General features: G+C 67.2%; 1 protein-coding gene across 1 annotated transcript in view; it reads right to left on the reverse strand.

Annotated features, from left to right (window-relative positions):
- KNDC1 (kinase non-catalytic C-lobe domain (KIND) containing 1) overlaps positions 1–9,773 on the reverse strand; it is a 64,631-nt gene that overhangs the window by 34,978 nt on the left and 19,880 nt on the right. The window contains exons 10-20 of the mRNA XM_012660677.1: positions 8,624–8,782; positions 7,628–7,705; positions 7,385–7,478; positions 6,777–6,939; positions 6,024–6,700; positions 5,700–5,841; positions 4,960–5,045; positions 3,745–4,133; positions 1,137–1,230; positions 962–1,059; positions 648–868 (exon numbers count right to left, since the gene is read on the reverse strand). Coding sequence (XP_012516131.1) covers positions 648–868; positions 962–1,059; positions 1,137–1,230; positions 3,745–4,133; positions 4,960–5,045; positions 5,700–5,841; positions 6,024–6,700; positions 6,777–6,939; positions 7,385–7,478; positions 7,628–7,705; positions 8,624–8,782 — 2,201 coding nt within the window. The remainder of the gene's footprint in view (positions 1–647; positions 869–961; positions 1,060–1,136; positions 1,231–3,744; positions 4,134–4,959; positions 5,046–5,699; positions 5,842–6,023; positions 6,701–6,776; positions 6,940–7,384; positions 7,479–7,627; positions 7,706–8,623; positions 8,783–9,773) is intronic.

A 9,773-nucleotide genomic window follows, 5' to 3' on the forward strand; every position in this document is an offset into this window, starting at 1 on the left:
TCACACACGCCACCCCCACCACACACCACACACCTCACACACGCCACCCCCACTGAACACATCAGACACCTCATACATGCCACCCCCACCACACACATCACTCATGTCCCCACACATACATGCCACACACATCATACATGCCAAACACCCATGACCACACACACCACTCACATCACACATGCCACACAACACCCCCATGACCACACACTATGCACAATGCCCACGTACACACCACACATGCATACTGCACATGCACAACCATATCCTGCACCACACAATACCAATATACCACACATGTGCATACTTGTGCATATCACACATGCACAACCATACATGCATGATCATACACAACACACATGCACACAGACCACACACCACAGTGCACGTGCATGCACTTACACGCACACATGCGTGTCCCCATAACAGCACGGAGGCCCCACGGTGGGCGTGGGTCTCGCGGGTGCGGAGGAGGCTGAGACCACGGCCCGAGGGTCAGCCCGGAGCCCCGGCCCGCTGGGGCCCCCGCGTGTTAGCTGTGCGGGGCCCGGGGCGCCAGGCACACCCCGAGGGCCTCTCCGCCTCCGTCCTCCCAGGCCCTTTCTGTTTTCCTGAACCAGCTTCTCTCCCGCCTGCTGGGGGCGCCGCACCTGGAGTACAGGTAGGCCATGAGCCCCAGCGGCGTGCCCGCCTGCAGGACGCGCGCTTTCCTCTGCCGGCCACCGCCCGGGTGCTTGTTGACGTTGTAGAAGATGAGGGAAGAGGACTCGTCCAGCGGGCTGAAGTCCAGCGTGTCGCAGGGGGCCGCCGCGATGTTCACGATCACTGGCAGGGCGCAGGGCTCCAGGCCCCAGCGCTCCGCGTACAGGACCTGGGCGTGTGCAGAGCCAGGGGCTCGTCAACCACCCGCCCTGGGCTTCCCGCCGGCCCCGGAGCCGCCCATCCGCGGGCTCAGGCCACTTGCCTGCAGGTACTTCTTGACCAGGCCCAGGAACTGCACCCTGGACTTCATCTCCTCCAGCTGCCCCCGCAGCTTGCACAGCATGGTCTTGACCTCGGAGCCTGTGGGGGGCGGGGGGAGCACAGCCGTCACGCGGGGACCGGTGAGCCTTGCCCTGGCCGCACTGGCCCGCGGTTACCTTTGTTGCGCTTTTCCTTCTGGAGGAGCTTCTGGTAGAACTTCAGCGTCTTGCGGTAGTTTCTCTGCTCTATCACGAGCTGCTGCTCCAGCTCCTGGAGAGGAGGCAGAGCGGCTCAGCCTGGGGCAGCGCGGCTGCCGCGCGGTGGGGACACGCACCGCAATGGGGACACTCACTGCAACTCGGGACGTGATCAGGACACGCACCGCAATCAGGACACGCACTGCAACGGGGACACGCAGCGCGCAGCACCTCCCCCGCACAGACTCCAGGTTTGGGGAGACCCAGGCGCGCTTGGCAGGCCGCGGCCACCCGGCTCCGGGCATCTGAGGTCCGGTAGGCCCCTCCGCGGTCCCCAGGCCCACAGGGCAGTGCCGGGGTGGGTGGGCTGCCTGCCGCCCTCTGCCAGAGTCAGGCCCTCCCCAGGGACGCTCAGGGAGCAGCACTCTCCCTCAGCACAGCTGTGTGGCCACCGTGTCCCTGCACTCGGGCCCTTGAGGGAACAGGGCTCTGCTATGGGGCCACGGCCTCACACGTGTCTCCCGGGTCCTGCCTTTCGCTTTACATTAAGCTTAAAGAAGCCCAATGGCACGACTGCGCCGACCCGTGCAGATCCTCCTCCCTGGAACCTGCTGCCCGGCCATCGGCCTCCCATGCCGCTCTGCGCGAGTGCGAGAGCGTGTGCACAGGGCACACCTGCGTGCGAGCCTGCTGAACGTGCCCAGAATCTGAGTTCCTGCCCAGAGGACGGAGCGGGAGCTTCTCCGTGAGGGACGCAGGACGCGGGCCGGGCCAGCAGACCCTGGATGTCCAGGAGGAAGATGCCGCACTCTCCCAGCTCGCCGCCCGCCTGGCGGCCGCCTCTCACACACACACAGTCTCCTGGGACAGGCAGGTTCTCATCTCACACGGAGGCTGAGGGCGGGGGCGGCCCAGGGGTGGCCTGGTGGGGGCAGTGAGCGTGGGGACAGCCGGAATCTGGAGTCGCCCCTCCCTTCGCGGAGGCGAGGACAGAGGATCCCACCTGTGCCCCCTGAGGAGGGCAGTGATTCTGTGGTGACGAGGGGTCTGGGACGTCTTGGGGGTCTGTGCGCTGGGCCTCGATTTCCAGCGGCTCTTCCTGCAGGAGGAGGACGGGGTGTGGGCCTGGGAGGGGCCGGCTGGGGCGGGAGGCGGCGGAAGTGCGTAGACTTCACGGAGAACTGCATCCTGGGAGGCTTCCAGACGCCCGGGGCCCTGAGACGGCCCCTCCAGGGCAGTTAACCTGCGAGCTGTTCTGGGCTGCTCTTGCGAAGTCTGTTGGCTCAAATCCAAACACGGCTCTCCCCAAATCTCACCATCCCACGATGGACTTGAATTTGTTGATAGTGCTTATTTTTGAGTGGTTTTACAAGTAAAAAATGTAGGCGACATTTTTACTTAAATCCCCTATATTTGGTGGTCTCAGTGAAAACACGGTCCACGTGTCTGTCTTCTACCCCGAACTGATGTTCAGCTGTGTAGACGCACACTGGAACCGCCCACTCCACGGCGCCGCCGTGTAGACGCACACTGGAACCGACCACTCCGCGGCGCTGCCGTGTAGACGCACACCAGAGGAGGGAAGTCGGGTGAGCGCCGGGCCCCGCTGGGGGACTTGCAGAGACTGGGGTCTCTGTTCGGTCGGAGGTCCAGACGCTGGTGCGGCAGCAGCGAGTTTCCGTCTGGCCTGAGAGGTGGCAGCGCCGTGGGCCCTGTCGTCTGGGGGTGGCTGCGCAGGCCGCCCCTTCCTCGCCAGAGCCCCGGGGGAGGCCCGAGTCCTAAAGCCCTGAGTGCAAGACGCCAGGCCCGTGGCCGGGACGCATGCAGAGGCCATGGCACAACGCCCCGCCTGCCACGCGGCCCAGAGGAAACCGCATGATTCCAAGTAAAAGTGGGCGTCACCCTGTCCCCGCGTTGGCTCCCGAGGAGGCCGGGTCACTTTCTGGGCCAGGCAACGACGTGAAATTCAGAGGGCAGCAGAGGGGACGGGGAAGAAGCCTCCAGGACAGGCTCCCACACCACAGGCTGGGAGGTGCTGTCTCCCTGCCTGGCACTGCCCGGGCTTGGAGGCTGGAGGTGGAGAGTGAACCGCAGGGAGAGGCCACTGCATGGGTCCCTCCTGCCAACTGCCCTGGGCGCCTGGGACTTCAGGGCTTCTGGCTCCTGGGGGCAGCAGCCTCCCATGCAGAGCCCTGCGGAGGCTCCCGCACACAGGGTGGCCGGCCTGGCTGCTCAGCCCCAGGACGGCGAGGCTCCTTCTCTGACCTCAGAGCCAGGAGGCTGGGGTCAGCGGGGCGGAGGCTGCACCTGCCCCAGCGAGACACAGCCCGGCCCAAGCAAGACTCCGTGAGCCTGTCACCTGTTGACCACGCACCCAGCTACCACAGGAGGAGAGCTGTGCCCCACCCTAGACGTGAGGGTCTCATGCAGGTGAGCGCAGCACAGGAGGGGCCCAGACCACTGTGGGGGGCCCTGGCAGGGAGGGGGCTCCTGCGCTAGTGGCACCGTCTGTCCCCTGGGGTGTCGCGGAAACTCTGCTTGGAGGAGGCCTCACTGTGAGGACCCCCCGGCGGGCGCCTGGACTCACCGGGGCCTGGGTGTCCAGCTGTGAGTGCCCGCCGGCCGCGGGCCGCCCCAGGGCCTTCGCATAGTTGTGCACGTCCGCCCCGAAGCAGTCGGCCTCGTAGAAGGCGCTGGACCAGCCGGGGTTGCAGCTCTGGACCCCAGCTGGGCCGGGAGACACCGCCGGGCCGCCCTCCCCGGGCCTGGCTAGTTGGGCCGCTGCCTCCGCGTCTGAGGCCCCCCAGGCTGGCCGGCCGTCCTCGGGCTGCTGCTCCCTCTCCGCTCTCGTGGACTTCTGAGGCCGAAACCCCACCTCGAAGTTCCCCTGTGAGAGCTCGTCTGAGTCGGCGTCCGGCAGGGAGGGGGCCAAGCTGGGGGCTCTGCTGGTCCTGGCCGCGGCGGGCTTTTCCCTTCCTGGAGAGAAAGGAGGCAGGTCACCCGGCAGCGCCTGGGAGGGTCGAGCGGGGATCTGGGGCGATGAACTGCAGCTGGAGGGGCCGTCGGTGGGCAGAGTGCCCCACCGGGTCTCCCTCCGTTCCAAACTCCTTGTGTGCACTCAGAGTCCGGCCCTGCCCTCCCCTGGCTCCCGCCTCCGCCGGGACGCAGCCCTCTGGTCCCAAAACAAATCCGGGTCTTAGGGTCTTATTTTTCACACGCGAACCCGTCAGCCGCACCCCAGGCGCTCAAGGCCAAATGCTTCCACCTGTGCTGGGCAGCTCTCCTGAGCGTCCCTGGTCAGCTGGAGTGGTGGGTGCCGTGCCCGGCGTGCTGACCGCTTCTCTGATTCGCCAGCACCGGCCCGGGCCCATGACCGAGGCTCTGGTCACTGGGCGGGGGAAGACCCGAGGGCCACCCCAGCCACACCCCGTCCCTAATGCCCGCCGCTCTGCCTGCCCTAGACGGGACTTAAGATCCTCTGGGGGCCTTGGGCTAAGGACCTGGGACAGCCAGCTTCGGGGTTCTAAGTGGCAAGTTTCCACCCGTCACCCACCCCTGGTCCTGGCAGTGTGTCTGTCCTCGGAGACCCAAGACCCCCACCCCACTCCCTGGCTCCCCCCGTGCTGGTGGGGAGGGCAGGAACCCCTGACAGCCCCAGCCCTGCTCGCTGCGGGGAGAAATCCTTCCCTTCACAGGACAAGCCCTGGGGTCCCGGGGCACCCTCGAGGCCGGGAGCCCTTCCCGCAAGGAGCCCTATGGGCGACTTTCCCCGGAGCCCGCGTGGCGCAGCCTCAGCTCTTACCCGGGCCGGGCAGCGAGGGCCTCTGGCTGGACGGTGAGCAGCCACTCAGCCTGCGCTCGGGCTGCGGCCCAGCCTCCGCGGAAGCGCTGACGAGAAAACGCAGAATGCGGGTCAGATGCCCCGCCCCCGCCAGCTGGGAAGAGGCCTCAGTCTCTGTGGTGACCCCCCCCTCAGGGCCTGGCATGGACCACTCCCGTGTACGAGCGGGACTTAGCAGGGTCACGTGGCCACGCAGAGCCCACAGCGGGGGCGATGGGTGCTCACGAACTCGCCCCTCAGGACCACTAAGGGGCACGGCGCCCACAGGACCTCGGGTCCCGAGACGGAATCCGGATCAGTCTGGGACGGCCCCTCTCAGCGCCACAGAAACGCGTATTTGGGGTCGGGGAGATGCAGGCCCCGCGTGGGGCTGTGAACAAGGTAGGGGCCCCCCCAGCTCCCAACAGCGAAGACTGTCCCCCAGCTTGGTGCTGGGGGCCCACGTGTCCCTCAGCACAGGGCGTCCGGGGGGCTGTAGGCCTGGCCCAGGGACCCTCCCGGCTCCCCCTCTGCAGCTGTCCCAGGTGCCACTCGGGAGGGGCTCGTCCTCTGGTCGCCAGGCCCTGGCGTGGTCTGTGGTTTCCTCTCCTGCCTGTGCCCCGTGGCCGTCCCCCCGTGGGCGGTGCCCATCCTGCGCCCGCCTCTGAGGCGGGGGCTGTCGCCACCCTGACCGCGCAGCGCGGGCCCCCGTGGGCTCTCACCTCCCGGGCGAGGTGCGCCCGTTCACCACGCTGAAGAGGCTCCGCAGCAGCTTCTCCTCCCAGCAGAGGTCGCAGAACTTCTCGGAGACGGCGCCACAGAAGGTGGCGAAGGTGAGATCTTTCAAGGCGAGGATGTGCTCCCCTGGGTTGCGAGATGGCGGCGACACGTTCAGCCGGGGCGGGAGCAGCCTTCAGGGGCCGAGGCTGGGCTGGGGGGGGCGGCCCCTTGCGCCCACCGCTCCCTGGAGGGCCGAGCCCTGCCCACGCCCGCTGCAGCCTCTCCCCGGCCCTGGGGCTTCCCGGGGGCCCCTGCGCCCCACGCACCCATGATCAGGGCCTCCAGCCCGTTGTCAAGGTAGCCGTCGACGGCAAACTCCTCCTGGATCAGGCGCGTGGCCTCCTGCAGCGCCGGGCAGGCCGCCCTCTGCGCAAGCGGTGAGGCGTCCACGCCGGGCAGGCAGAGCTTGCGGTCTGCTGGCTGGGGCCTCTCCGGGACGCCGTCACCACGATCTCTGACCGGGGAGCTCCCGGGGTTGTCTGCGCGCCCCCCGGCCAGGGAGGTGCCCCGGGAGGGTGGTCGGGGGCCCTCTGGCTCCTGGCTGGAGCGATCGGTGGCCTTGCTCCGGGGCGGCTTAAGCGGGGGGCAGGGCCCGAGGCCCCCAGAAATGGCTGCAGGTGGGATCTGCCCATCGGTCCCTTGCTGTGGGGGCGGCACCGATGGCTTCAGGGGCAGGGTGGGGGCAGCGGAGCCAGGAGTCACCAGTGAGGCCCCCTCCAGCTGGTTCTCGGGGACCAGGGTATGGGGGTGCCCCTGGGCCCAGTCCGGAAGCACCGGCTCCCCCAGAGGTTCCGGGGCTGCTCCCTGGGGCCCTGGGCCAGGCGCCTCCAGGCTGTCTCCAGTGGGGGACTTGGGGTGGCCCTTCCCCTCTCCATCGCCCTGCGGCCGGCTGTTCCCCTCCTCCCCGCTCTCCGCTGGCCCCAGGCTCTCAGAAAGCTGGTCCCTGCGGGGTGGGGGGGAACGGAGAGCTTAGCAGGGATCCCCAAGCTTGGGGACCCACCTGCTCTGGGGAGACTCACCTGGGGACACTTGTGTCCTGTGGGAGGACGATGGGCCTAAAGTGAGTGGCTGCAGAGGTGAGGGCAGCTGGCAGCTGGGTGGCTCCTTTGCAGCTCGGGGGACGGCTAGGCACAGGCCCTGGCACGGCCACAAGTCTGGCATCGCTGCTGACCGGCGCGAAGCCTGGGGACGGGGCAGTGGGTGTTGGGGGACTGGGAGCCCAGGGCCCCGCTGGCTGTTCTTTCCCGCCACGTGGGGCCGCACACGCCCTCCCCAGGTCCCCGAGGGCCCCTCTGAGCCAGGCCTGGAGCTGGAGGCAGGAGTGGCCGGTGCCTGGGGTAGGGCTAGTGCTGGGGACAGGCCAGAGAGGCCGGAAACAGCAGGGGAGGGGGCGCTGAGACCTGGTGGGCCCCGTGTGGCAGGAGGAGAACCGGGGGTCTCGGAACGTGGGCTCGGGAGGGTGTGGGTGTGCAGGCCGGGGCAGAGCAGCTGCTGAGACGGGGAGTTTCGGGAGAGGTGGAGGCGGGGCCAGGCCGAGAGCTGGGCACGCTGCCCCCAGGTTCCAGGAGACATCCGTTCTGTGTGTCCACTCAGGGCGGGGTGGCCTGGGTGTGGGGTGGGGGCCCACCTGGGGCGGGCTCCGGAGCGGGCGCCGCGCTGGGCTTCAGCTCGACCACCGAGAAAGCCTTCTGGAGACCGATGCTCTGCTCCTCCTGGCAAACCTGGGCGGAAGGACACAGGGCCCGGCCCAGGTGCCACAGAGGCCTGGGCGCGGGGGGTGGACCCTGCTGTGCTGGCGCCGCCCGCAGCGGGAGGGAGAAAGCTGAGGAAGGCGGAGGGAAGGGGCGGAGCGGCCGCGGAGCACACCTACCTCGCAGGTGGACGCCCGCAGGTGGGCCAGGACCTTCCTGCTGTCCATGCCCCGCTGGAGCAGGTAACCGCTGCACACCTGAGAGCAGGGAGAACGTCCACGCGTCCGACAGGGCTCCGCTGCAGCCGCCAGCCCCGTTCCATGGAGCCCCCCTCTGAGAAAGCTCCTGGCCTCATAGCGCTCGCTGCTTGCTCCAGTGACACCAGACAGGCCCACGGCCGTCCTTTCTCGGAGCGTTTACCAGAAAGGGCAGACAGCTGGCTTGGCTCCCACGGTCACTCCCCAGGGATGCTGGTCGGGCCCCCAGACCCCCTCCCTCCCGGCCCATGCTCCCTCCGGAAGCCTCCGCCCCACCAGGGGCGATGGGGCTCCGTGTGCCCTGCTGCTGGCAGCTCCTGGGAAAACCTGCGCCCACCACTTTGACACTCGATCTTGTCCTCACGTGACCGACCTGCTGAGGGTCACAGACCCAGGTCCCCCCACAGCCATCTCCTGCCTGTCTACACGTGGCTTCTCCTTCCAGAAGGTCTGGTGGCCTCACAACTGCGGGGTCCCACTCTGTCACCCGCTCTGCCCGTGGGGCGCGGGTGAGGTCCCTCGCGGGAGGGTGGTTAGAACCCAGCCCTGAGGTCCGAGTCCCAGCTTTGGGACCAGGTGGGGAGGGGTGAGGCCTGTGGGACAGAGGAGGTGGCCTGAGGCTGCAGGTCCTGCAGGGGGACACCCTTACCCACTCTCTTGCCACTGGACACTGTGGAGAGAGTGCGGTCCCCCGGAGGAGTGGCCACGGGAGCAGCAGGGACCCCACGCTGTCCGCCCACGTGGATGGGCCGTGGATGAAACAAACCCATTCCCCTCCCCACGACGGCCAGGCTGACTGTTCCTAGAAAGGAGGACCTGAATGCTGTTTCCCGGCCCCTGCGTGCCCAGCTCCACGGCAGTGGCCAGCGCCCGAAGCCCGTGGACTCCAAGCTGGGGCCACGACCGCCATGCAGTTACCTTGATGGCCTCAGCCGCGGATGGCCGCTCCAGGGTGCTGCGCCGGGCCATGTCTAGGAGGAGGGTCTTGAGCCTGCGCGGCAGGGCCAGCTTGTGGTCACGCGGGACGCTGAACTTGGCTGCTGTCCACAGGACGGCAGCCACACAGTACACGGAGGCCTGGGCGGCAGCAGAGAGAACAGAGGTGGCCGCTGCGCCCCGTAGACCTGTCCCCCGCAAGGGACGCCAAGGCACAGCCCCACAGAGGGCTCATCTTGCGACGCCTGGGGTCGCCCCCGAGCCTGGTGGGCCCCACCCCACCCTCATACCAGCCTGGGGCCCGGCCTGGGAATCTGCATTTAATAAGCAGCCTCCGCACCCTTCCCCATTTGGGTTTTAAGCAATCAGGTGTGAAAAGCCTGGCTGGGCCTCCCTGGGAGCCGCTCCCAACCAGTGCTGTGCCGCTAAGTGGCTCACAGCGGGCTCTCCGGGCAAACACGGAAGCCTCCGTGGACACACAAGCTTATTCGACATTTTACGGATGTAAGGGATGTGCAGTGAGCAATTCCACTGACTCTCCCTGAATGCTTTTGCTCATCGCTACCCAGCTCCCTCGTCTACAGCCAGCCTGTGACGAACACGTGCTTCCCCGGAGTGTGGGTGACACTGTCATCATCTTGGTGAGCAGGACGGAAGCGAGACGGGAAGAGGCGCATCAGCCTCCTGAGCGACGTCTTTGCGGAATCCGACGGCAGCCCTCGGGCACTGGAAGGATATTTCCTTGAGCTTTTGGGCCACTCATGATGCAGGGGCCGCGGGCAGGACGCGCTTCGAGTTTGCCTGCGCCGTAGCGTTTCCAGGTCACGCCGTGAAGTCCAGATGGCCGACAAAACCCCAGGTCTGTAGCGTCTGCCGATTTCCACGGCGGGCGTGGACACTCCCACGCGCTGACTTTGGCTGCCGGCACACGCAGCGTGGACCGGGCTGGGAGCGGGGGCTTCGTCCAGACTCAGACAGCCCCGGGGGCTTAGACAACCGTCAACTATAGTCGAGTAATTCGGAAATTATGGGTTTTGAGTACTTATTAAGCTTTTTTTTTTTTTTTTTTTGAGACAGAGTCTCACTCTGTTGCCCGGGCTAGAGTGAGTGCCGTGGCATTAGCCTAGCTCAC

Source organism: Propithecus coquereli, unplaced genomic scaffold (assembly GCF_000956105.1).
Source record: "Propithecus coquereli isolate 6110/MARCELLA unplaced genomic scaffold, Pcoq_1.0 Scaffold673, whole genome shotgun sequence".
Classification (NCBI taxonomy): domain Eukaryota; kingdom Metazoa; phylum Chordata; class Mammalia; order Primates; family Indriidae; genus Propithecus; species Propithecus coquereli.